We start from the raw sequence: 27947 nt of genomic DNA, 5'->3' as shown, positions 1-27947 counted from the left end.
ATTAAGTACCATTATATTTGAGAGAAGGCAGACCTATCTACCATTGATCTCCAGAACTCTGCAGCTCACACAAAAACTATCTAAATGGACAAATGACACTACAGGCCAAAAGAAAAATGTGTATTTTTTATTTAAGGGTGAACTGTCCCTTAAAAGTGAAAGGCTGATCTACATCGTAGGCTTGCAGATAAAATAAAAAAAGTCCCTATGTGTAATTATTGTAATGATTATCCACATCATTATCCAAACAGCACAAAATTACTGCAATTTGACGCATAATTTCAAGTGCAAACACTGGTACCTGTGAGTTGTCAGGTAATTTTAAAACTGTATTTTATAAACTATTTTTACTTTGTTTTCAGAAACTAAATGAATCACATGTAATATTCTTCCAAACCATGAAGAAACTTAAGTGCACACTTAAACAGTGCACTACGGTGCACTTTGGGTCATTCTATCTGTAGATATGAATGCTACTTATAAAAAGGAGTAACTGTACATATCTGTTTGCTTCATTGGCAAAGTGGATCATTTTAAATCATACAAGTCTGGAGATTAAAAAAAAAAGAACAGCAACTGTCTTGTTGTCCGGAGTCTTCTACCTTTGGATTCCTTTGTCTTGTCTTCCTGTACGAGGTTATTCAGGCAGATCAAGCCTTTTGAAGGTTACGTGCTTCTCCACATCCTCCCTGACAGAAACTGCACTCCAGGCCTCCGCCCCTTCCTTTGTTCAGATTCCTGATGAAGGTGGGAGCAACAGGACGGGCAGAAATACATGGACCTCACGTATCACTTACCCCCAGAATCAGGCTCAAGTGCTCCTGGTGAGATGCACTCAGGTCTCTGTCCCTGCAGCAGGGAGAGACTGGAGGTCACCGCTCTGAAGTACAGCAGCCTAGGAGCCACCAAAAGCCCCATAGGGTAATAAGGACAAATGGTTCTCTATGAGTTATCAGTGGAGTTCTCATTGCTGGTCGAACTTGAGGACTGAGGGGTAGAGGAGGATGAAGAAGATGAGGAGGAGGAAGAGGAGGAGGTAAAGTTCATCCCTGATAGTTCTGGAGGGTTTGTTGCTGTGTTCTGTCCACTCAAGCTTTTCCTGCACACTGGACAAGTGTCATGCTGGGGGAAAAGAGTGGTTGAAATATGTTAAATATGTTTAAGCGTTGTTGTTGTTACCAAATAGTTTCAACTGATGAATATTCAAGAGTGAAGAGCATTAGATATTGGAGCCTGATACCTGTTCCAGCCAGGGAACTATGCAATCATTGTGGAACATGTGATTGCATGGGAGCTGCCTCACATTTTCTCCAACACTGTAATCTTCTTTACACACTGGGCATTCCAGTCCTGAAGCTGAACGACACAACATGGTTAAAATGTAAAATTGTTTAATATGATTGCTCAAGTGTTTTAGGGTAAAAAGTTTGCCAGTAGTGGCATTACATTATGAATCATCAATGTTATTTAGAAATTCCTATCTTTAAAAGGGACAGTTCACCTCAAAATCAAAAGTACATATATCTCCTCTTACCTGTAGTGTAGTTCATCCTTCTAGATTGCTTTGGCATGAGTTGCGCAGTTTTGGAGATACTGGCCATAGCGAAATCTGCCTTCTCTCAAATATAATGGGACTAAATGGCAATCAGCTTCTGGCGCTCAACATTTGAAAAATTCAACACCAGTGTCTCTTTTTACAGAAATCATGACCTTATTGTGAGCAGTTTCATGTAGGAACTATTTTCTTTCTAGTAGAAACAAAGTAGTTCTAGTACATTCTACTACAAAAAAGAAAATAGTTCTGGTAGAGTCCACCATAGAAAGAATATAGTTCCAACATAAATTTGTTCACAACAAGGTCTGGATTTTCTTGAGAGACCAGATCAGGATTTATGGAAACAGACATTGCTCTTGAGTTTTCCAAAACCATTTCTTGGGTGCTTTGAGCACCACAAGCTGAAAGCCACTGACTATATTTGAGAGAAGGCTGACATCGTTATGGCCAATATCTCCCAGACTTGGCAACTTATAACATTAATCTAGATGGAAAAATAACACTACTGGCCAGAGGAAATCACTGTATTTTGGGGTGAGGTCACATTACACAGCATCTAGGACCAAAACAAATGCACGCTTTATTTACCTAATAAAGTTGGAAGAAACAAGAAAAATATCACATATCAAATTTTATCTCAGGGGCCTTTACAACCTGTACAGTGTGCAATAACACACTTTGTAAACCCTCAAAAAGTAAGGAAAAAATTCCCTTTTGCCAGAGGAAAAAAGCAAGAAACCTGTAATACAAGAAAACTCAAATGCACTAATATGCACATTCACATGCACTAACATGTGGCCACCACAGATAAACGGTGTTCAGATTACAACACACACACTCTCTCTGAGAGAGTGTGACTTTATTCTCTGCTCAGGACACCATTACTGCACTATATCTTTAATGTACATTAAAAAAACGGTTGTTTGTCGACATCTAGTATGGCTGAATGTCACAAATCTAAAGCGAACAGCCACAGTAAAACCCTGCCAGGGTGCTACGCTACTGGTCTGTCTTGCCTTAAGCTATGCGACAAGCTAAGTGACAGAACCAGCTCTCTAAAACCTGATGTGGTTGGTGAGTTAAAGGTGGGGTGAGCTATTCTAATCCAATCAATTTCTTATCAAATTTGGTGAATATCTCCTCACAATCTTCTAGCTCCCCATTCTGTGTGTGCACTGCAAAAAACATCAGATTCTGTCTGACAAAATGGCACCTGCATTACAATTGCACAGCAGTGTCACGACAGCATGCAACAATCAGATGTAAAGAAAATTATACTGCCATCCAAATGTGCAAATAATATAGTCTAAGACATAAAATGGGAAACCACCAGCCATTAAACAGTCTATTACATGAGGTGCCAATCATCAAGTTTTAACTTACCAACATGCTCATCTGTAATTTGTACTGTGGGAAGACTTTTTATTTTATCCCTATCAGCAGGCGGAGGCCCCGTGTTCTCAAACTGGTTTAATAACTGAAGACGAGGGAGGAAAAAAGGTTAGATAAGAAATTAAAAGACATACATGTGGTATGAATTTTACTGAATGTACTGCTTATTTTCTTATGCAAGCAATCAGATAAAACCTTGCTTTTCCCAAAAACTTGCTTTGAATAAGCATAATAATAAGTTTAAAGTTATTCAAAAGTTTCTTAAAAATACCTGAGTTATAATTGCATCTAGTCCATTAGCACCCCAGGCATAATCCATAGGATTTGAATGAAGAACACCCCTTTAAAAAACATTAAACATTACAACAGTGAGAAGACACATTTTGTTGAGAATTTGTATTCTGGTAAAACAAAGGTCAGTTACAGAGACTTACCAGGGTCCAACACCAATATTTGGCATTGCAGTAGGTGCAATTATTCCATTCACTAGTTGCTGAATGATTCTACAAAAGAGAACATACAATCATGAAAAACTAAACTGGTTTCCAAGCGTTAATGTTTGACTAAAATCCCACAAGTAACAGACTGTAGTCTTTACCCCTCTAAAGTGGGAACTCCCTCATGTCTCCCTCCTTGTCGTCTTGAACCATGACGACTTCTCGTTTGCCTGGCACCATATCGTTGCCGTGATGCATTTTCCCTTTCCCGCCTGTTTTCAGCATCCCTGTTGTCTTCTGTTCCCAGCCCGGCCCCAAAGTCAAAGCGGTCATCAAAGACACCCAGGGCAAACTGACCATAGCCCGAAGGGAATGTAAACAAATGCTGATCTGCATTCTGGGAGGAAAAAAAAAGATAAAAGCATAAAGAAAAACCTGGATGCTATAATGTTGATGGTAGAAACCAGTCAAGCTTTGAGATTTCTCTGCATGCCTGCAGCTATTTATGGTCAATACAAAACACCTGATGCATTGAGAGTTTTGTTATCAGGTCAAATTTCAGCCCTAATGGAAATGCATGCTGACATACAGAATTTCCCTGTTTACTGAGGTAACAATGTCTCCTCAGCTCCAGCAGTTTTTGGTTAAGTCTTTCTACAGCACTTCCATAAACTACATATCAAGCTATGAATGTTACCCACCTTTTAGCCAATTTAAAACAGCCCAATCATTCAGTATAATACTAATATAAAGAGCGAGACTGTGGATGGTCACAAAAGCAGAAGCGGAAACACGAAGATGACTTCCATCATGTGTAGTGTTACATCAGTAGAAAACGTCACTGGAAATATTTTGTAACAGTGTGGGAGAACAGAGAGAGGTTGTGTAGAAAAGAACAGGTTAAAAACCTCAAATGGTTGCTGGTTCTGGGGCCCGCTGGAGATGGTAGACATGGAGCCATTGTCAGCACTAAACAGGAGACAAACAAATGACAAAGTTATGGCTCAACTTACTAATGTTAAAGGAAATTCTGCTTTTTCTCCACCATGAGTCATAGTTTCCACCATTCCTCACATTTATGAATGATAAAATGTTTTTTGTATCCTATTTCTTCCCCTTATCCTTGGTCCTCCAGCACATGAAAAGTAGATGTTGTGGTCTCAATTTTAACTGTGACACCTTGAGATGCCAGGAGAATAGTTGGAGAAAAGTGGATAAAAGGACAGTTATACAACATAACATTAACTGGCCAAGAAAAATATAACAAACCATGCCACCAGGGCACAAAATAAACTTTTCTCCCCACTGGCAAAGCAGCTAGTGTTTCAATTTTATCAGCCACTAAATGGATTACCATTAAGGTTTTTTGGCTGCTAAGTGAAACAAATCTACCAGCCACTGGCGTATTTTACCAGCATTTGGTAAACATCTCTACACAACTTTACAATGCCACAAAAAACTAAATTTATCATAACAATACACATAATCTAAATCACTTATTTGAGATACAAATCAAATATTCATCTTAAAAGTTGTCACCTGGAAATTTGATCACAATCATTCATGTGATAAAGGCTTGTATATAAGCACATACGGAGGCAAAGGCAGTGTCTTGCTGATTGAATCTGTTGCAGAAAGAACAGGGTCGAAGCTCGTGTCCTTATAGATGATGGTAAAAAAAAAAGAGTTTTGCAGGGTGCTTTCATCCTAGATGTCAGCTTACTCTATGTTAGCGGTAACATAACTATTAAGAATGATGTCCAAACATATGAAAACGAGACCCAGATTTAAAATTTTGATTCCTTGATTAGGTCAGCTGTCTTTAATAAGCACTTCATACACACCTTCTCTCCTCCAGCAGCTCCTCAATAAACCCTGAATCACATCTTGGACATGTGTACTCCTGTAAACAAACAAAGAGCAGTAAACACCAACACACAAGGCTCACCATGACAAGCTCAACTATCTATTTTACAAACAGTCGCTGAAATTCAATTCAATTAAAAAAGATGTCATTTGCATGAATCCTACACCTGTATGACATTAGTGTGTGAAAAGTGTGAACCTACCTCTAACCTCTATAAGCAAAGAAAAGCAGTGTCAAGTGTCTGGAGGTGTGACAAAAGACTGTTGGGCAAGCAACACCCCAGTGCCCCATCTATTGTGGCAATACAACCCTAAATTTCTTCAAGCACATTTGAGGGGGGGGGGGCTAGAGGATGCTGAGAAGGCTGAAGTGACCAAGCCTTCCCAAGCCATACTGCTGGGACACTGTTGAAAACGACCTGATCAGCTGTGTCACTCTCTAGTATGAGACCTGTAGTCTCAAACACTGCACACAGCTTAGAGAAGCATTTGGGTCTCTTTGCTTAGAAAAAGCCTCCAGGTATTTGGCAAGGGTGGGAAATTCATGCCACCCACCAGCCACATGCTAGAAAACTATGAAAGTGGCTGGTTGATTTCAGACACAAAATAATGATTTACTATTGAGTGGTTGGTGAAAATTGGGCCGATTCCCACCCTGATACCAGAACATACAGCTCGAGATCACTGAACAATGTACCCGACATTCAACACACTTTTTATTTAATATAAACACACATACACAAACCTTGTCACTTTCAATAACTTCTACACCTCATACCTGGATGTATAAATGTTTTTATTTGATTTCTCGCCCTCTTCAGCACTCTTCAGTACTCTTGGAAAGGTGGAAAATTAACTTTTTAAAATGTGAACATCTACCAGCCACTAACAAATATATGAATACATGTTCAAATTCAGTGGCCACTCAATAGTAAATCATTATTTTGTGTCTGAAATTTTCCAACCACTATCATATATTACCAGCATTTGGGTGGCGGCTGGTGCCCATTTCACACTCTGACTTCAGGTAATATATCCTGGTTTCTCAAAACCAGGGCATGGTCTTCTAGGTTTCTGAAACAAGGATAACCATTTACATGTGCAAAACATGATCCAGATACTGAAAAAATCTAATCAATTAAGCAGGATACTAGTGTGCATGTGAATGCATTCATTGTCACTGAGCTGTATTTTCTATGGTGAAACAACAAAACAAAGATCAATTTAAACCATGGCGGAAAATTTGATTTTTATAATGTAAACATCTATTAGCCACAGTCAAATAAATGTTCAAAATTCACCAGACACTCAAGACTAAAACATTTTTGTTTCTAAAATTCACAAGTCCATTTCACATTTAGCCAGCATTTGGTAGGTGTTAATTTATTACCTTGATTTAAGCTAATACAGAAGCGAATATAAACAGTTCATAAACAGCAGTTGCACAGCTGTATGCGACCACAGATCATTACCAGCAACCTACAGAAACACATGGCTGATCTTTTACATTGTGGGGGGCACATTTACAGCTCTATGACAGATCATTCTAGCCTGGGACAGGCATGCCACTTATGTGGTTTACTGAATGGCAAAACAAGAAAAGGACGCAGTGTCATTGTTGCCGCTGGATCATTCACAGAATGTGAATAACAATCTAGTGGACAAAGTCTTAAGGCAGAGTAGCGGTAGAGCGCTTCGTTAATAAAATAAAGACCTAAAGTCGCTGAGTAAACGCGACCAGTGTTACAGTTAACAGTTTACGTTACTGCTTGTCAATATAGCTAAGAGTTGGGCTAACATGCCTCGTAAACTCACAGTTATCAAAAAGAAAAGATCCCAACACACGTTGCCACATATTATGTAAGAAAAGCAGCAGTATTTTGTGTATACTGACTAAGCAGTTCGTGCGTGTTTGCTGATAGATTCACTACTTAGATAAGAAGCTAACTAACACTGGGTATTTATAGTGTCTAGATGGGAACCCCAGACCCGCGAATGATCTCGCGAGAGCTATCGTTTCAACTGACACCATGATCTTTCGCTAACTCTAACCAAGCGTTTTTTTCCCTACACTTAGTCAGATATTCACAACAGCGTTCACACAGTACGGACAATAATTACTTGTATAACGTACAATAATTCAATATCAAATCTTACAAATCTCGCGAGAGTTCAACATGTCGATGGTTCCCTTCTAAACAAGACCCTTGGAAACGTTAGCAAGATCAACGGGACCTCGTAGCAAGCCAGCTAACACTATTAGCATGCTAACGGTTCGCCCCGCCACTACAAAGATATCTACCACACTAACAACAACACCACTGTGTTTTTCATGTGTCCAAATGTCTCCATCCTTACTTTCTGTCTGTGGTACTTACAGGAAGCCGAGGACTAATCTCTGCCGAGCATCTGTGACAGAAGAACCGGCTGGGCCATGGAGGAGCTTCAGCCATCTTTAGCCACTAAACAGGTAGGGAGGAGGGGGAAGAACTACGGAGCACCGGAGAGGTCAATGTTAACCTCCTAGAAAATACGACACCCATGTGATTGACATGACTGCACTGCATAATAGCCTTATTTTATTTACATTTTTTTTTGATTCCACACCAGCGTTAAATAGATGTTTTATTTTGCTTTTATCTGTTCTTTTATGTATATTTGTTCTTTTCTTGTGGCTCCCTTTTTTTTGTACATGTAAGTCCTTTATATAAAAAAATACATTTGAAAGAGTGCATTATAATATCATACGGTAGTATTTGAGCAAATGTAATGTGAACTTTGACTAAAAAATGAAAAAAGTGTAATATTATTGGCTAGATGATACATAAGGTATTATAGAATTACATAGTTGGACTATTTTGCAATTTTAGAATATATTATATTGACCTAATAAATTCTGTTAACACAAGGAATAAAAAACAGCTTATTTTACTGTAAAAAAAATGAATAATTACCTTTTTGAGAACCACAAACAATTATGTGTCTTATAAAACATTGCCACATGGTGGTGCTTTTGTGTATCAAGTGTTGGAGAGTGTTACTGTATTTCACATTGTGGCCATTCACTGAAGATATAATCTTCCGTCAGGTTATATATGCATGTTGGGAAAACCAGGATATTGTGTCCCTGATTCATACTCTTACTCATACTCATATTTGGTTCCAATTAAAAGCTTCAGAGACAAGAACTAAAGGCAGCTTCAGTGGTTTTCAAACTGGGGTCCTTGAGTGGGTTGTAGGGTGTCCAGAATAGGCTCTTTTAATTTTCAACACATCTTTTGGAAGTTGGGACAACAAGGAAAGAAATAGGGTTGGCTGGGTTGACTATGAAGAATTTATTATCTTCAAACATGAATAATTTAAAAAAATACCTTCCTTAGGACAAAATCCTCTCGAACTGGGGATCCATAGTCTCATGTGCATCTATTTTAGAGGTCCTTGACATGAAAAGGTTACATATAATACCCCAACAAATCTGTATCAAATATCACCACACTGTGTCTCCACTGAACTCACTTATCCCTGCAGGTTCAGGCCCCACTGCACATGAAAACCAGAGATGTGTTTTTGCAATCTGGCATTGCACTGGATTTATTTTGACACATGTTACTTTTCCACTGGATTCCTGTCAACCACCTCTTGAGCCCATACTTTATTATACTTAAAGTGTCTAAAAGTTGTGCAGCATCTGTTTCTGAGCATCTCGCCAGAAGTGGATTTGTATGTTGTCCTTGACTGTAGTTGTTGGAACAATTTTATCAAGTGTCAAATTTGAGACACACAACAGTAAATAAGTGGCCTCTCGCATGGGAAAGACATTGTCTCCTTTTGTGTGAACACAGCCAAGTTCTTGTTGACGGCTATCTGGCAGCAGTGAGATAACAGTGAAGGTCTCAGAGATCTCTTAGTTGCATAAGAACTGGAGGAGAAGATGATTGATTTTATTTTGTTTTCAGGTCTGTTTTTATTTTGGAAGTTGTAAATTAAAATTTCCCCAATATTTTTTTTTCACAGGTGTCCTTAATGCGATTGCCATGACTGTAGATTGATGGCTATAAACATGTCACACAAGTCAGGAGTGTCTCTTGTGCTTGGCACCGCATGTCGAGAGTAAGTAGGAGTTCCCATCCGACTGCCCATCAGCCAATCACATCCCTCAAGCCATCTGGCCTGATTTTTATTTACAAATGTTCCGTTTTATGCTCTTGAGGAAAGAAGCCCGAGATGAAACCCACCCTTGTGTGTTTAATGGGTGTACTGTTTTAAATCAAATATGTTGTGTGGTTATAGCCATGTAGCCATATTGTATCCAGTATCAGCCATACAGCTAACACACTCTGTTACTTTCAATGCAGAAACATTTGTTCTATTACATGTTCTACTGGCCCGGAGTGGAACAACTGCAAACTTTCAGTGACACAGTGGCTTAATTTCCAATGTGGCACTTGGAACATATATATCTGTATATGGTTAACTACATGGTTATACTTGTGTACCCCACAGTATATATATTTATTTTACTACCTGTGCATCAGCTATTTATCCATCACAGTATTTATCTATCACAATATTATAGCTTTATTTATAGGTATACCTGTATACAATCTTTTCTCCTTGTGTGTACATACTACATGCTGCATAACTTGTTTACATTACAATTTATATATTTGACTTTACTTACCAGGCTTATACAGTTATATATGACTTTATTATTTATGTTATATTATATTCCTATATTTTAACTCATGCACTATTTTATGTCATAGACTCAAATTAGATTTTGTTCCACTTGCATGATTTTTCTTTATACATATCTGTGAGAGTACAGTTGGGGCGAGCCTGAGAATTTCATGAAGATCAGCTGTTTCACTTTGATTGTTGCATACGTGACAATGAAAGAACTTGAACTTGAACTTGAACTGACGTCCTCTCTAGGCTGGCGTTGTGTCTGCTCTGGCCATGTGGGAGCAGGAGAGACACGGCTGTCCCATGGGCTGAGATTAGAGAGGGTCTGATAGCACTAAGGTTTGCTATGTCTGCCTGGCTGAGGTAAGCTATTGTCTCTCTGCGCCCAGTGCGTCACCGCCATCCCAGTCGAATGCTTATTGTAGCAATGCAATCTGGGGAATGACTGACTTTGGGTCAGAGACAGGTCATGTGAGGAGCAGAAAACAACTCTACCGGACAGAGGGACCTTCCACGTCATGTAGTTTTAGGTCACGGCTAATCTGAATTTGAAATAGGTTGACCAAAAACATGATATTGTATAAGTGAACCACACTGCTGGAGGAAGACTAGATGTCATAAATGATATTTTCTTGCTGTGATATGGATTAAAACGCTGAACAAGGGGTGGAAGTAACTAATTGTATTTCTTCCTGCCACTGTAATTATGCTGCATTTAGACTTCCTATGCATGTGCAGAGTGTGCGCATACACACATACATCCACATACAGTGACTTGTACAATAGAATAATTGTTTTTTTGACCCTCTGGTTACTTTTTACTTACTTCTGTCATATCCTTAAACTGGATTGGGTCAACAAAGATGAATTTAATCCAGGTTAAATAATTCAGTTCTAATTATAATTAAATATTCCGATCACTTTTGCTAAATTAAGGTTAAAATGAGCAAGTGCAGGTTTAAAATTAAGCAGGGATTTGTTGTACAATTAATAATTCATCTCAGTTTAGTAAATCCAAGTTTAGTGATGTAAAATGAAATTAAATAGAGTTTAGCCCCATTACATTATTTGCTAGCTGGCTAAAAAGTTAGTTACCCTAGTCAACCTACTCATGATGGATCTGCAGCTCTGTGTTCCTCTTGTTTTAGAAGAACTTGTTGGCCTAATTAATCGAGCAATACAACCATATAATCAAACATTAAAAACAGTGTTGCAGACTGTTTTAACGAATCATCTGGAGTGAAAGAAAGAAGAGACACATCATAAAACTCAGTTGGATTGAGTTTGTCCCTTAAGTTTATTTGAGGAACTTGATTATTTTGCTCAATCCATCTCAGAAAGACAGCTGTTTTAACAATTTTATCTTCTCAAGTGTAAAGGTAATGTTTATACCAGATCACATTTTAAATGGTTAAGTTTCAAATTTTATAGGTTTGAAGTAAAAGCTAAACTGAGGCTCAAATAGATGTTTAAATTGAATCTTTATTTATTTTAAGATGGCTTAAAAGTTTGGTGCATCATAACTGGAGTCAAATAATGATTTAGTCTGGCTTAAAAATTAATCCTTGTTGGCGCAACCCAGAGGCGATAAAGTGTTGCAGCCAAGGCAGCAGACAGATATGCTGCAAGGGACACTGCTGCTTTTGTCACTCCATAGAGTTTTTCCAGACACTCCAGCCGGGATTGCCCCACACAGTCCCTCTGGGCCCCCGAGTCACACTCCCACACACACACATAAACACACACATAGACACACACACACACACCCACACACTCAGCAATAACAGCCGCCTGCTGGAACTTCCTGGGCCTCTTAGTCATGCGTCACTTGTTTTCAGTCCCACCCATCGAAGACTCGCTCTCCCTCCAGACACACTCTGTCTGAGGCCATGTGTCACAAGAGCTGTGCATCTCTTTCTCTCTCTCTCTCTCTCTCTCACACACACACACACACACACACACACCATAAGACCCCTGCACAAACAGCAAGAAGGCTGTAAAGGTCAACATTAGTGATGGACAAAGCTGTCTTTAAAAAAATAAACCTAACATGTCCTCAACATGTATATGAATCACAGCAGGTATCCCTTCTGCTCTGTAGCTACAATGTTTTTCCGCTCTGCTTGTGTTCCAGAACAAAATCCCTCGGTACTACATTGGTACATAACTGTTTGGGATTACATCACTGGGCAGCTAACAAAATATAGATGTTGCTGGAGGAACATATGTGTACAATTAGATTAGGTTCAACCAGAGTGTTTGTGGTCTGTCACTGCAGATGTTTCAGCAGAGTTTGACTTTATCTGCTTTTATTGACCCATTCGTGCACAGCGCAATACTGTGTTTTAACAATTCTTTTCACAAAGTCCATTTATAATTGCAGGACTTGTCACAAGGTGACTTTAGGTGTAAAACACTTTTTTAACACACTACCAACTATCAGTCAGTCAGTCAGTTCACCACATTGGTCCAGACTGAGTCTAAGGTTGTTCTCACACCCATCTCATTTGATCTTGACTTTTGGACTTTTCAGTTTGATCTGGACCTAAATTACAGGTATGAAACCTTCCCTGGACCTTCCAGACCAAAAAGCTGGACTTTGGTCCAGCAAAAATAAATGGAACCAAGGTTTGGTTTGTTTCTGGTGTGATAACATTTTTTGGATGGTTCGGAATATTTGGACCAATTATAGGAAATTATGACAGGATATCATCAGCCTCGGAAGAAGGAAAAACAACGCACCAAAATAAAATGAGCCACAGGAGCACATGGGGACAGGAGGAGACCAGATGTTTAATTGACATCTGGTCTGACAACTTCATAAAGAGTCAACTGGAAAAAATATGGACACTTTTCAGTTGTTGTTCCAATTAGGTACTGCTGGTAGTAGAGCCGTAATAATAATATTTTGGTGACAAAGTGAATCTGTTCATTCATCTCTCTATAAAAGTACACTGAATTCAGGCTACCTGCTGAATTGTAAACATGACAACGTGAAAAATACACCTGTTTACAAAGCAATCAATGGCAAATATAGCGAGATGCACCCCATGTAGGTGATGACGACAGATTGTAGGTATGACAAGTGAAGTTATTCACTCAGCTTAGATAACTGCAATGTGAAACCAAAACTAACCAGACCAAATGTAAACAGTGCCTCAAAAAATGAACCTTTTCTGGACTTTTAAGCATGAAAGCACCCAAAGTGGTCATATTCATACTCATAGTTTATATCCATGGTGCCATGGGGATAAATCCTAATCATATAACTTTTCATCTTACATCACCATGAAGGTGACGCCTTCATTTTTTATTGAAACATCTCCACAACCATTGAATGGATTGTCGTGAAATCTGGTACATACACAGTGTCGCATAGCTGGACCTATCTCCACAAGGCTCAGCACCAGAGAAGGGTCTGGCTCTACATATTATTATTATTATTGTTCTACTGGGGAAAAAATACTCTCACTTTTTTTGTTTTTTTCTCTAAGTCAATTGCAATCCTCTAGTGTGGTGCTAAGCCCAAGATGCAGCGACGGTGCCCCAGAAAAAATAGTGTCAGGGGAGTTTTGCTAGCCCTGGCATTAAAATGACTAATTGCCCGCAAAAAAGATAACTGCTGCTGTCTTATTTCTGTTTGTACCATTAGCAACCAATGTGCTAATTTGCGCAGATAGTGGAAAGAAACAGGCGTCTAATGGCAGGCTTATTTCCACAGTCTATATCCTATAGAACAGAGCCATTAGCCTTGCTGTAGACTTTCAGTCCTGTATAACAAAATAATAATAATCATAAACTTTATTTTCAAAACAAAACTTTTCAAACAAAGTTTACAAAGTGATTTATGGTAGATCCATAATTAAAAAATAAAAGTGGGAAAAGTAAAATTTGGCAGCTAAAACAAAATGAAGCAAAAATGGAAAAAAATCAAAATAAGAAAAAAAACAGCAATAAAAATAAATAATAATCAGATAATAAACAAACATGTTATAAGTGATAAACACTAACTGCTTATAAATGCCATTTTGAAAATGTCAGAATGGCACTTCACTTGTGTATGATATTACATTTAGCACAAGACACAAAAGATTTTGGAAAAGTGTAGTCTTCTCTGTTCTACCCATCCTACATAGCAATACCAACCACAAACCTCCACAGGAGACAGGAATTTTAATTTCAACAAGAAATCCCCCAGCAGTGTGAAATGAGGACAAAACAGACAATTACAAACTGCATGTATGAGAAGATGTGTGTGTAGGATTATTTCTGTCTGTATGAAAGAGTGTTTCCAAAGTGTGTCCCTTTAGAGCAGGTGAATGTGTATTTTGCCCTTTAATTTAACTATTAGTTCACCCTTATTTTGTCTGAGTTCGTCCTTTATTTTGGCATAGTTTACCCTTATCATGAGTTCTTACAGTCCATTTTCCTTGAGTTATTTTGAGATTTTGTATTTCTGTTTAAAAAAACAACTGGGGTATTTGTTTGTTTGACTATTTTGTGTTAGGTCTTTGTCTTGCAGAAGCAGTGAGCCCTGTTGTTGGGAGGCTAGGCACCATATGGTGAGGTCCCTTCACTTTTGCTTGTGAGTAATTGTGCTGGGACACCACATAGACTGATGTTTGCTGTGTGCACCTGTGGTGAGTAGTGGAAGTGTAGTCTGCCTTTCCACAAGTGGCCTCTGCTTAGTTTCTGTAGTCCTTTAGTTTTGGTTTACTTTTAGACTGAGTTTTATATTTTATATTCACTTTAGAATTTAATCAAGGCCTTTTTAGTATTATTTGTGATAAACTAATTTTATCTACTACATTCATTTTCAGTTATTTTTGTTTGTATATTATGTTTTATATTTATCCTTTTCAGCAGTTCCAATCCTTCTTTGTTTGTTTTGGTTATTTTGATTATTATAAATTAAACATTTGTTTTAATTGTGAAGACACGTCTCTGCCTTATCAGTAACGTAACGTGCCTTACGATCTACTTTATAAACGGGATTCGATGTTCTTTAAAGTATTTCCTGCGGTGAAATTCCCCAGGTGGCATCATATTCACCCCTTGACACCACTGCACCCGTCTCCCCACACAAGACCCAAGTAAGTATCAAGTCTTAGCAGGCAAGTCCCAAGAAAAGACTGATATGTCCCAAGTCCTAAACTTTGGGTTTTGAGTCCTACAAGTCATGGCCTAATGTCTTCTTCACCAAATGGAACACTGAAGTTGTTCTAATCTTCATCTGTATTTTTTGACCTGCATGTTTTTCATACTGTAATTTTTTTTTTTTATAGTTTTTGTATGCCATTTTTTCAACTGGGGCTCAGTAGTGTAATCCTATTCACAGTTCTCTCCTGCAATTGACCTGGATGCTGTCGGATTGTTTCAAGTCTGGAGAATTAAGTGTCAGCTAAGGCTACTAAAAATAAATGGCATTAACATTAGTTGATTCAGGAAATTAAAGGAAATGATTTAATTTGTGGAATTTGTGACTTTTGTGATTCTGAACTAACTTTTTAAAACGCAAAAGTTCCACAAAAACAAACTAACCAATCAAGGCAGCAGTACACTAGCAACTCCTGTGTCTTGCAAAATGAAATTTGACAGACAGAGTCTGGTTGCTTGGGAGAGAGTGATATAACTGCTTATATGACAACAGTTCCCCATCAGAAACAGCTGATGTCTGATGGCAAAGTGAAGTGACATTTGAAATATATATTCTAAATATAGCATACACTGATTTTCTTTTCTTTTTTCTTTTTTTTTTTTAGGGTGGCAAATACGTATCGCAGCTGACCCTGTCCACAACAGTATATCGCTTCCTACAGCACTCTTCTTGCTTCTTCAAACTGGGCGCATGCTGCTGCGCATGAAAGTCCATGTTGTGTTTCAAGTCTTTTTTTGATTTTGTCATGTTGAGTCTAAAGTCATCAAATTTGTGACTTGAGTCCAAGTCATGTGACTAGAGTCCACAGCTCTGATAGTGTTTGTGAGTGTGTGGATATGTATTTTGCTCACATAATCGTATGTCTAGTAGCCTCCAAAGTCCACACCAAGCAACACAGGGGCTGATAACACAATGCCTGGGTGCAGTTGCTGCTCTAATCTAACACGGACCATCGGTGTGTTTACAAGATGTGCAGCTATGTAGTCTGAGGGAATAGATACCACATGGGCCTCCTGAGTTCATCTGTGGTACATTGTCCCACTTTAACAAGCAGAGGATCTCCTAACAGATGATTTAATTACGTGCATCCTGGTGACTATACTGTTCAACTGGATGAAGCTGTTGATAATGAGCAGGCAAAATCGAATGAAATAAGAACCAAGGCAACATTCCCACTCTCATCTTTGCTGAATTTGCATGGCATTCCTTAATGCATGACGGAAAATGAAATGTTCAACCAATTTTCCATGATAACCAACCAACTTTCCATTATAAACAAGCAGGTATCTGAGCCAAGGCTTATAAAAAAAAGGTATTTGTGTCTTGTTTGCAATGCTTGAGCCACCTGAGAAGCTGATGTGAAATTATGGTCATGGCCTGGTGAATTTCCAAGCCTCAAATTGCACAATTGAACTCAATTTGAGTCAAGTTTGGGAACTAAGTGTAGCCCAATTATCACACTTCATTGACTTTTTTTTCTCAGTTATGTGGCTTGATATTTCAACATGAACCCAAACCAGAGTTAATTCAATGACCTTGCCGGTGCCAAGACAGTCGGAGGCAACAATCTCATACATATCTCAGGCACATGTGTTCCCACACTTTAAAACCCCTGACGAGTCTCAGAGAGCAGCTAAACTTTTATTTAATACCATTACAAAGTGAGTTTATCTCAGATCACGAGTCATATCTTGTATTAACATTAAATTTTCTAAAGCTTTACCATACATTTTGTTGTCCTCTTGTAACATATGGGCCAGACCACACATAAAGTCAGAAGAGAAGCCGTCCCAGAGGTCATGATGAGGAAGTGAAACAATTCAACAAGAATAATTAGGGACAATTAGCATTTGCCCAACTTCCTAACTCTGCTTATTGGCTGCGAGTGATCTGATCCTGACCAAATCACTGACAAACACTGATCATTTACGGTAAAGCTGCCTGGATTTTCAGTTGTTGCTCAAAGTGGTGATAGTAGCCTCGGCTGAACACATGAATCGCCTGGCAAATATGACAAGCAGTTAGTGATAAACAGTAATTTATTTTCAGGCCAAAACTATTCATTTGAAAAGCTCTTCTTTTCTTTTTTACAGTTATTGCATTATGTTCAGTACACGTAGTTCCAGCAGAGTGTCGAGTGTATTAGTATTGGTCAGTGTTCAAACACTGTTTAGGAAGCCACTGATACAGAGGAGGAACACAGATAACAGAGGCAGATCCTTATCTGTGTGGGTTGATTATTCGCTGATCTGTCTGTAATGCCTCGGGGCTCCTGTAGGAGAATCGTGCTCCTCTTCCTCACTCGAAACAGACGAGTGAAGGCGAGAGCTGGATGTAGTTGTCTTCCTTCATCCTTCTGTCTCACTATTCCCCTTTATTTAAGTTAATTACCTTACACCAAGCACTTCAAACTTATCAACACATGTTTTTAAGAGTTTTTGCTGTGACTTTATATGAAGGAAAATTTGCATTTTTGTACTATTTTTAACTGTTTCTGAACCATTGTTGAAAGAGGTTTTACCTGGCTTGGATGCTGTGTAAACAGCAACAGGAGAACCCGTGGTCTTGTTTACATTTAAGTGACCCACTGTGGTATTAATACCATTTGCGCTGTAAGGATTAAGCTGTTCTTTTAATTCATTCAACTGTGAGAATAAATTAAGAGGGCTAATAATGTCAAAGATTAAGAATGCATTTGTTTAAAAATGTATTTCATAATTTAATGTCACATGTGTTCATACTTTAGAAAATGGTGTGTATATTTTGTTTGCATTGTTATGTGACTCAGTACAGATGAGTGAAGGCGAGAGCTGGGTGTGGTTTTCTTCCTTCAACCTTCTCCCTTATTATTCCATTTTATTGAAGGGCACAACACAAACATTTCCTTTGTTCTTCTCTATAAAATTTTGTCATCCTCATCACATTTATAAACTGTTGAGTGAGTTTTCAACTATGATGACAGTTTGACTGACATTTAAAACGCCTCATTAAAATATAGATGAGCTCACATCATCATTAAACGCATTTCTGAGAAATCCATAAAATTTAATCTGCAGCAGTACAAACTAAAACTAAGACTGAAGTGTGGGCTGTTGTGTCAGGATAACGATTAACTGTCAAAAGTTAAATGTCAGGCACATATGGAAAATTTAAGACTTGCCGTGTAACAAAGCAAGTCTGGGAAATAATGTCTGAGGCAGATATATTGTGATAGAGTGATGGATCTGATATCTATTACTTTCAGCTGTGGGACTGAGCTGTTTACAATCCAGTGGCGCGATCCAGAGAGTGGGTGGTCTCTGAAACACTCTGCAGCGTCTGGTCTCATCACAACATCATTTCAGATCTAAATGTTGGCTGTTAACTTACTGGAAGTAGTAAGGCAACTTGGCGGAAATGATACCATGTGGACATCATTGAGAAAGAGGCCTGACATATCAGAGCAGGATGATTACGCATCTCTGAAATGTCAGTGTGGGCGTCACATTATAAGCCCATGTGTTTGTAGGGATATAAACAAGTCAGCCAGAGGCTGTGATGTAATACGTGTGACTGATCCCATGCTTATAACAGGTGAGCTCCAGCAGGAGAGAAGCACCCACAATGACACCCACTCACTAAAACATACAGACAAACACACACGCACAGATCTGTGTTTCAGTGGAAGTGAGGCTGACCCCTCATCGACTGCACCACAGACCATAACAGGCAGAAAAGAGGATGAAATATGGAGAAAAGTGGGCAGAGAATTCCTGAGGTCTCATGTTGAGTGTAATTAGAATAGCTCTGAAATGGCTCATAGGTTTACTCTGTGGTTATGTCATTACCACCACTGGTGTGACACAGGCGCATCATATCCGACATCAGTCAGAGGGCTGTACGGTAATGATATACAGGTTGTTCCTGGAGAAGGTATTACACAGTCATAATGACAACAGCACATGGGCTTTTATTTGTCTTGTATCCATTGTGATGGCTTGTCCAGATCCGTGTATCAAAAGTGCTGTCTCAATGTATTTTTCAGTTGTGTATTTTACTGGAAGACCACAGCCATTTCAACATATGCACCGCAAAGTGTGGCAAATGCCTTATTTTAGTGGGTGTTCTCTGCAAATTCCTGTGGGGTTGCCACTTTTTAAACTATGGCAAGAAACACTGGTTCGGTGAGTTTATTGTGTGGGTCACAGAGGTATTTATAGATGTCTCGCACTCATAAAGGTATGTGAATAATTGGCTTTAACATTATATTTTCCACATAATGCGGGGTCGATTATGCAGTTTAAGTTGGATTGAAAATCTGTAATGTATTTTTATGTAATAAAACTATAATATCTAACATTTTTGCTAATGCATGAAAATGAAATACCAATTCTTTATGTTTTGGTGACTTGTGCACTTATAATGCAACCATACAACCATTGGCTGTATTTCCTACTAGCTGCTAGTTGCTATAACTATATGTTGGATACACTGTAGGAGGGAAGTTAGCAAACGTGACTAAATGTGGTGTGAATCACCCTTTATACATTATTTTGTCTGTGAACATTATTTCTGCTTGAGTCGTGTCAGGTAGATTTTCATTGACTATGGTGGTTTGTATAACAATGAAGAAAACAAATCCCATGATCCCATGCTACTTCAGATGTCATCAAACCACGTATTTTGTTATTGTTTTAACGTAAGTGGCCCCTAATGGCAGAGCTCAAATATTGGGCTTTTAATCGTAAAGTCACATGACTTCGGCTTGAGACTGACTCAAGTCACAAATCTGATTACTTCTGACTCGACAAAATAAAAAAAGACATGCAACTTGACTTGGAGTTCAACACCAGTGACTTGTGACTTCGCTTGGACTTGAGCCTTTTGACTTCAAAATAGCCTACCTGATACCTTCCCCCAATTCTTAAAAAAGTATCTTATTTAAAAAGTCTGCCATAATCAATTTTTTTCATTTCCAAAATCAATTAAGGTTAATGCTATTATTCTCAGCATGTCCACACTTAATTACCCAGTTACACTTTGAACTAATCTGAACCATGAAGAAAATTATACCAAAAGCTAATTTTGTCTGCATGCAAAAGCTACAAGGAAGTTCATAAAAAATGAACTGCAGAATGAAAACATGCAGGTTGAAAAATATGCATCGAGGCAACAATTTTCTACCTTGTTTGACATTTGAAGTTGCAAAAACAACAGAAGTCCCAGGCAAATATTGACAACAAGCTTTTGCTTAGCTAACGTTATCTTGACAAGTTTGTAAATCAATGAGGCTGGAAATGCACTCCTAAATTATGACTTGTTTAGGACTCGAAACTCAGTTGGGACTTGACTTTGGACATGAGTGCAAAGACATGAGACTTACTTGTGACTTGCAAGACAACGACACGGTCCCACCACCATAAAATCTAAACTGTTGTGAGGGGTTTCACCAGACAGGAAGTCTTCCTCTGGCCAGACAAGTCCAGTGTGCCACACTGAGGTCATGTCTGCATACCTGATGACAAAATCTGACCAATATGCTTATGTGGCTAAACAAAGTTCTTTGGATCAGTCAGTTGTGTATAACCTTCCATCCAAAACACACAAGCAACATTTAAAGACACATTTCTGACGAGGACAAGTTTGTGTGTTTTATGTGTGGGCACAGCAACAGCCCCTCGTGCCATTGTTATTTGCCCTGTTCGAACTAACAAAACATCTAATTCCATTCCCAGTGTAATAAAAGGGTACTTGGACAGGAATATAAACATCTCCCTAAAGTTGAACCAGATGCTGCTGCATGGCGGAGTGCAGGATTCAGAGGAGGGAGAGAGAAAGACAGAAAAACAAGGGAGGTACTCTACACAGGAAAGTGAGTCAGTACCCAGGCCTCGGCCGTTCGAAACATTCATTCCTCCATTCCTTCGCCCTCCATCCTCCTGACCCCTCCCACCTAATCTAGAGCAGGGGGATATCCCTGAGGAGAAAAGCCACCCAGCCTGGATTTGATTCTCCGTCGCCTCTCACATGAAGCCTCGGAGAGGCGACTCAGCCGCTGCACGCACAGGAGAGGAAGTCTAACCACGGCACGCATATAAACTGGAGACAGACCCCCTTACCCTAAACCCCAGTGTGAGAGCAGAGTTGTCCAGTTCCCTTTAGGGTGCAAGTATGATCTCATTTGGCCGAAAGTGGCTATGATTAAGACTGTGACACACTTTAGAAAAATCCAAATATTTGAAAATACATGTCAGACACAGTTTTATAGTTGTAGAGTAGTGCGTGTGTTGGTTTTTGAATAGATTTCAGGCAACATGTTGAGGCGAACTGACCCCTCCTCTGTCCCACCCATTTTTGCTCAGTGCTCCTATTACAGCTGAGGAAACTGATATCATCGTCCACTGTCTTCTTTTCTTTTAAATGACCAAACCACCAGTTAAAAAGTTAGGTAATGTTAGCAGAATGCTAGCTAACTAGATGGTTAATGATTTATTTATGTAAATTAGAGGGTTAGTTAGCTAACATTAGCAAAGTTAAGATGTGAATATATATCACTTTTACAGGTCCCTCAGCAACATCTTTTAACCATATTCAAAACTAGATTTATCTCTTCAACATAGATGAGCCTAGCACATAGCATAACTAAGTACAAACAACAGAAAAGGAGAAAACTGTCATTAGGGCACTTAGCAAAAACAGACAGGATTCAGCAAGAGTCAGCTGAGATGTAAGAAGGAAACAAGTTTGCAAAGCTCCCTCTGCCAGGAAACAAGTATGTTTCTGTTTTGAAAGGTGTAAAAGAAAGAAGACACATTGTGACAAATATTAAATTTTATGTTGTTTTGAAATGGCAGTACAAAAATACAAAAATATGTTGATGCATTCATCATTCAAATTTCACAGTAGGTACACAAGTAAGGTACACATGAGACTGTTATTTACACAAGAGTCGATGAAATGTTCCATAATACACTGAAAGGATTATTGAAGGTATTTCAGACATCTGCTTTGAGTTGAAAGATTTAATTGGATCACTTGAACAGCTGAATCTGGACATTTGTGTCGATATCTACCAGGCGGACAAATGGCAGTATAATACGGCAGTAATGGCAGTATAATTGAGTATGTTCAGTTGGCCTGAATATCAGTTCATTCTCAGACAAATTAAATTTTTAAAATTAATTTAATTGGACAACGCTAATTGCATTTGTCTGTCCAGCAAGTTCTTTGAAAAAAATCCAATTAAATCAAAGCAGCAAAACAGCAACGGAATAAACTAGCATGACCTACAAAAATGCATTTAGAAAACAAAGCCAAGCGCTCAACAGAGGAGGTATTGTAGAGGGTTTGGGGTTGTACTAACAGTCTTCTGAGACTCCTACAAACACGACTAAACTGTTACTTTTTGTGATCAGTGGCTGAGAGTTTGGGTCAGCATTCAGAGTAAACATGTGTGGGGGCAGAGTGAGACTATACAGATTTGTTTAGGCTGAACCCCTTCCTCACCTCCAGACTAAGCCCGCAGCACGTACGTTACCACTGTAGCTGTCCTGTTCTTGTCTGTGGTGAATTGAAACCACACTGGCAGACTATGAAGTGGTATCAACTTTCCAAACAAATTAGCATTGCTTTCCATCAGCTTCTGAGGGAAAAAACTGTTTGTTTGTGGGGAATGGAGACTGTAAAAACTGTAAAAAGGTTGTAAAATGCCAATGCCAGTGACCGCTATCGTACCGACACAATAAACAAAACACAATAAATACTTTTTTTTTGCATCAGCTTTCCCAAGGATATATGGATTTGTTACTAGGATAAAAACATAAATAGAGTTTGATACCTTCTCCAATAAATAGTAGTGGTATTCTATTTACAATATGCACACATCTCCCAAAGAGCTCATGAGATATTCGAGACACATGTGCTCACCTGCCTCTGTTTCACAAACTAACACAAGATTAACACAAATTGCTCACAGATTTTTGTACCTCTTTTTGAGGCAGTTACACTGATGCACATCTTCCACCAGAGGTCTTCCATATGAAAACATTTTGTCATTCTGTGTACAAGGGGGAGGGGGGAGTGATTGTCAAAAAGAGGTCATCATGGGAAGCTAGTGGTGTGACACTTGGACATGTTTGTTGACCAACTCATCTCTTGAAAAGGGCTGTGTCAGGAGTTGTACGTCTAGACCGCATTTTCCTCACTGCCTTCAAAATCGTGAGCTTTCCGAGGGGGATCTGCACAAAAACAGAGAGTCAAAAACCACTGGCATGTAAGCTGTAGCAGTCTTGTTGTTACTTAAATTGTTACAAGTAAATAGACAAGTGAGTTTATAGCCTTACTGTTGCAGTGGCCGTAGTGGCGGACTCCTATGGAGCGGCCGAGGAAGCAAGTGGCCCGGCGGAGGTGGCAGGCACTGGGGTAAGTGATGTTATCATTGCCACAGATTGCCTGCTCAGACAACATGGGTATTGGGCAAGGAGTTGTGCGGCACATGACACAGTGAGCACTGTTGGTCTGATCAGTCACACAGGTGTGGGTACCTGGACATACCACACTGGAACACGACTCTGTGCAGGGCATTGAGAAAGGGGAACTATTAGCAAAAATATTTTTATAAATAAGGCAGATACGATCTGCACTTGGGATGGAATAGCCGATGTGGCAACTGAGTGTATAGACTATAGCCTAGCATGTGTCTGTAGCCAACAATAATATTTGCACACATTGGCTACAACAGCCATTTTGGCTATTTATTTATATTTCCTAAACTTAAACAAGTAGTTTTGTTGCATAAAACTGACCAAGTAGTTTTGTTGCTTAAACCTAACCAAATAGTTATTTCTCTAAACCTAACCGGGTACTTTTGTTTAGTAAACCTAACAATGTAGTTTTGTTTCCTAAACCTAACCAAGTAGTTTTGTTGCACAAAACTAACCAAGTATTTTTTTTTTGCCTAAATCTAACCAAGTAGCATTGTTGCATAAAACTAATCAAATAGTTTTGTCGCATAAAACTAAACAAGTAGTTTTCTTTCCTAAAGCTAACCAAGTAGTTTTCTTTCATAAACCTAACCAAGTACTGTTGTTGCCTAAACTTAACCAAGTAGTTTTGTTTCCTAAACCTGATGAACTGTTGAAGCCTGCTCTCTCATGGTAGAATCCATGTTTACCTCATTCATCCACTGTAATATCTTGCCTGCAGGGAATTTGTTGTTCTTTAAAGCTAAACTAAGGGTTGGGTGTGAATAGCCAAATAGCTGCCATGCGCCTATTCTCACCAGGGTGCAAATAAATAATAATCTTGAAGGCAACCACAGATTTGTGAAGATTTGTACACACTGTTTCTTCAGTGTGCATGGTGTACAAACTAATTATGTTTGATAATGTGACACTGCATAGGTTTAGGGACAGAAAAGATCTGGTTAATGTTAGGGAAAGATCATGGTTTGGGTTAAAATAATTGCTCTAGCAAGATATTTCACAGGTCTGTGGTTCCCTTCTGGACAAGACCCTGAAAAAATAAAGTGTAATACTTTGCTTTAGTGCATAAACCAGATAAATCTTGCTTACTTTTGCAGTCTCCTTGGTACATGACCTCCAGGTCCGGGTGTCCCATGCAGCGGGCCATCAGCAGAGTACACTCATCCTTATATGACTTCCCATCGCTGCCGCACACAGCATGCTTCCGGGAAATGTGAGAGCAGTCTGGAGAGCACACACACTGGGGCCTTCCCATCTTCATTTTGCAAACCTTCCCGGGACTGCATCTGACTCCATCGCAAGTCTCTACAAAAGCACAGCGAGTGGTTTTATATGTGCCTGAGTGTCAGTGTAATGTTACTGTATTAACAAGTCTGCAGACATCAGGTGATCTGCAAGCATTTTCATACAAAACAAGCCTGAGATCTGGGGTTTTCCCAGACCATAACACAATTTTCACCTTGCACAATATTTACAATAATCACATCTCTTTATTGACCATTACACACAGGGGTGTCTCGCCTGGTGGAATGTGAGGCTGGAGTGTTTTCATAACAGATCTATGTGTACGGCTGCACCACAGACTGGGCTAAGCTCCTGCAGAGGGGACGGAGGGGCTTGGAGGTAGATGGAGTTCAAATAGCTGTCAGAGAGGTTTACAGGCTGAGAAATGAGGAAGCCCCGGGCTCCTCTGACACCCCATAATGTCAAAGCGCAGGAGGAGCTGTAATCCTACACAGTGCAGAGTCAACATAAGACAATGCACACAGGTCTCTTCCCAGGACCTTTGCGAGTCTTTAGAGATGATGCCTGATCAGCTCTGAGTCCCGAGGAGTCTGTAGACGATGAGGAACTTATTTTTTATTTCCTGTTGACACATCAATATCCTGTGCTTTTTTCCTCTTTTGCTTGATTTCCATCTTTCACTCCGTCTCTTTCTGTGTATACATTCGCTCTCTCTCTCCCCTGTGTGTCTCCCGATGAGGGAGTGTCTGGAAACAAACAAACATCTTGTGATGATGTAGGTGTCTTATCTCTGAATTGACAGGCCACTGTTTCATTAACATTCATGATGCCAACGTTTTCCTCCCACAGAATTCCAAATAATCAAGATAGTGTTGCACATTATGAGTCCCAGACATCTGGGCATGTGGCAGGCATTTATTCCAGCCTGCAGGAATGTATTTTCTTATTTTGCTCCTGAAAGCAAAAAGGGCTCAGTTTTAACTAGCTTTAGAAAAACAGAACACATAACAAACATAGATGTGGGCTACCTTTAACTGTGGCCTTTTCCAGGTTTATCTAAATGTGAACCACATCTCAGTAATGTGACGAAGCCAAAAAGCAAAAAACAAAACTGGGCCTGTGGGAGGGTGTGTTTCCCTAAAAAAACCATCAACAAGAGTTTTACTGGAACTTGTTAACATGGAGAAAGTTACATTTTTGGCCTATGATCATGAAAGTGTAAGTCCTGCTTATGAAAACAGAATTTATCTGCAAGTGAACCTGAATGAACCTTGCACAGATTCCAGGAGTGGGAAGCTTCTCAGGACAGCTGGGTGGAGTTATGTGGAACGCCTCTCCTCCATCCACGTCTGCATTTTGTTAGAAAGCTGCACCGGGAACTCATTGTGTAAATATCTTGATTCACAAATGATGTGGTTTGAATTAACTTTCACTAACTCCCCACAGAGAGACGAGTTATTTTGTCTAACATAACAGTCAAAATGAATACTTCTGTTTTACAGCTCCGAATGATAAAACTCCCTTTATGTACCTTACACATACCTTAAAAACATTTATAATGTTTATTCACAATGACTTTTAAGACTTTAAATGTTAAAACTTTTGGTTTACATGCAATGACTAATACTACACCCTACTGTGATAAACCAAAGCAAAACACAAGTAATTGATTCCTTATCCATGGCAGATTCATTTGTTGTTGTTTTTTATGGTTTGTTTGTTTGTTTACCTTTGCATGGTTTACAGGAGACGATTCCCAGGAAGCCCAGCAGGCTGACCTCATTCATGGGCAGGCTGGTGTTGGACCACGCTGTGTCCAGACGGCCCCCGGCACAGCACTCCTCTCTGGTCACCCCTCTCATCAGCACCATGTCGCACCTTTGGTCTTGACTCTGCTGCAGCCAGCACATCCCAGCTGGAGACAGTAACGTATTACAATTTATATTTAATTTACCCACACACAAGTAAACTAATATATAAACACATATGATGTGTATCATAGCATCTGAATTATTGTTAATTGGATTTCTTTGTGTTTTCCATGAAATAAATGGCTAATTACAAAGCTGTAGTATTGTGTATTTCCATTATAAAATACTAACATATAGCACCTGTCTGTTTGTTTTCACATGTATTAATTGTACAAATATATATATACACATATATACATATATGCACACACACACACACACACACACACACACACACACACACACACACACACACACACACACACACACATATATATAAAAGATATAGATATTCCAAAAGGCTTCAGAAAAGCTACATAAATGAGTATGAATTCTGGAAAAAAAAAAAAAAAGTAGTATCTCATCATTATGGTAACTGTAAGATGATTTCATTCATTCAGTCAGGCTATTTTAAAAAACATACTACATTGTGGTCCTACTTTTTTCAAAATACAAAAAAATCAAAGACCCAAACAAAAAGTCTACTCACCACTGGCAGGATTCCTCCCAATCTGATACACAGTGAGAATCACCCCAAAAACATAGATGAAAAAGCTCATTGTGTTCTCGAGTTAGTACAAAAGCTTCCTCTGAAAGCTTGTCTAAGCAAATATCAGCAAGAATAAGTGATGTTCCAAACAGAGCGGATCACTCTAACTCCTCTCTGGAAGTAGCTCTCCCCTTATGTGAATGAATGTGTTGTGGATAAGTGATGTCGTTCCCCCTCTGTATAAATATTTAGCCCAGATGGAATTATGCTGCTGGGATGGGCGATCCTCTCAGCCAGTAATAAGCCAGGGCAGGACACAGTTTGACTCTGACTCAATTTCCAGAGTCGGGAAATGATCCATGCCCTCCAGCGCCAGACGCTGGGCACTTAAATGACCTCGCAAAACATTTTCACACCATATTAGACTAATTAAAGGCTAATTAAGTCCTGGAAAAGATTTAGGATGGGTTTTACATTTAGCTTTTTCATTATTAAGCTTCAATGTTTTTTCATGCAGCTTATTGACTAATTGAATTAGCTGCTCAGGTATTTGGGAAAATACTTTATTGCATAATAACCTCTAAATGTGACCTTATAAGTCAGTAGTTTTCTTTTATTGGACCTGGAGACTTAGCCTGTATTGTCTCATTCCTCTCAGATATAATATACTGTTTGATTATGGAAGT

The 27947-nt window shown here is 39.1% G+C and overlaps 2 protein-coding genes across 3 annotated transcripts; both read right to left on the bottom strand.

The window, feature by feature from the left end:
• Positions 1-328: 328 nt before the first annotated feature.
• On the bottom strand, positions 329-7746 carry LOC146323786 (E3 ubiquitin-protein ligase RNF126-like). The gene is made up of 9 exons (XM_084722901.1): positions 7629-7746; positions 5229-5287; positions 4293-4353; positions 3546-3781; positions 3382-3450; positions 3219-3288; positions 2939-3032; positions 1241-1356; positions 329-1122 (listed from the first exon to the last, which is right to left on the bottom strand). Exons 1-9 carry the CDS (start codon positions 7701-7703, stop codon positions 943-945), a joined length of 960 nt encoding a protein of 319 aa, XP_084579027.1. The 5' UTR covers positions 7704-7746; the 3' UTR covers positions 329-942.
• A 14140-nt stretch (positions 7747-21886) lies between these two features.
• On the bottom strand, positions 21887-27490 carry fstl3 (follistatin-like 3 (secreted glycoprotein)). Of its 2 annotated transcripts, none has more exons than XM_084722902.1 (5): positions 27262-27490; positions 26531-26716; positions 24646-24861; positions 23416-23643; positions 21887-23338 (listed from the first exon to the last, which is right to left on the bottom strand). In XM_084722902.1, exons 1-5 carry the CDS (start codon positions 27329-27331, stop codon positions 23283-23285), a joined length of 756 nt encoding a protein of 251 aa, XP_084579028.1. In that variant the 5' UTR covers positions 27332-27490; the 3' UTR covers positions 21887-23282. The 2 variants fall into 2 exon arrangements, with proteins under 2 accessions (XP_084579028.1, XP_084579029.1); XM_084722903.1 differs by having other exon boundaries at positions 21887-23310; positions 27262-27487.
• Between the last annotated feature and the right edge of the window lie 457 nt (positions 27491-27947).

Source organism: Lutjanus erythropterus, chromosome 7, assembly GCF_056507025.1.
Source record: "Lutjanus erythropterus isolate fLutEry1 chromosome 7, fLutEry1.hap2, whole genome shotgun sequence".
Lineage (NCBI taxonomy): Eukaryota > Metazoa > Chordata > Actinopteri > Lutjaniformes > Lutjanidae > Lutjanus > Lutjanus erythropterus.
This window is presented reverse-complemented; position numbering and strand designations above follow the sequence as displayed.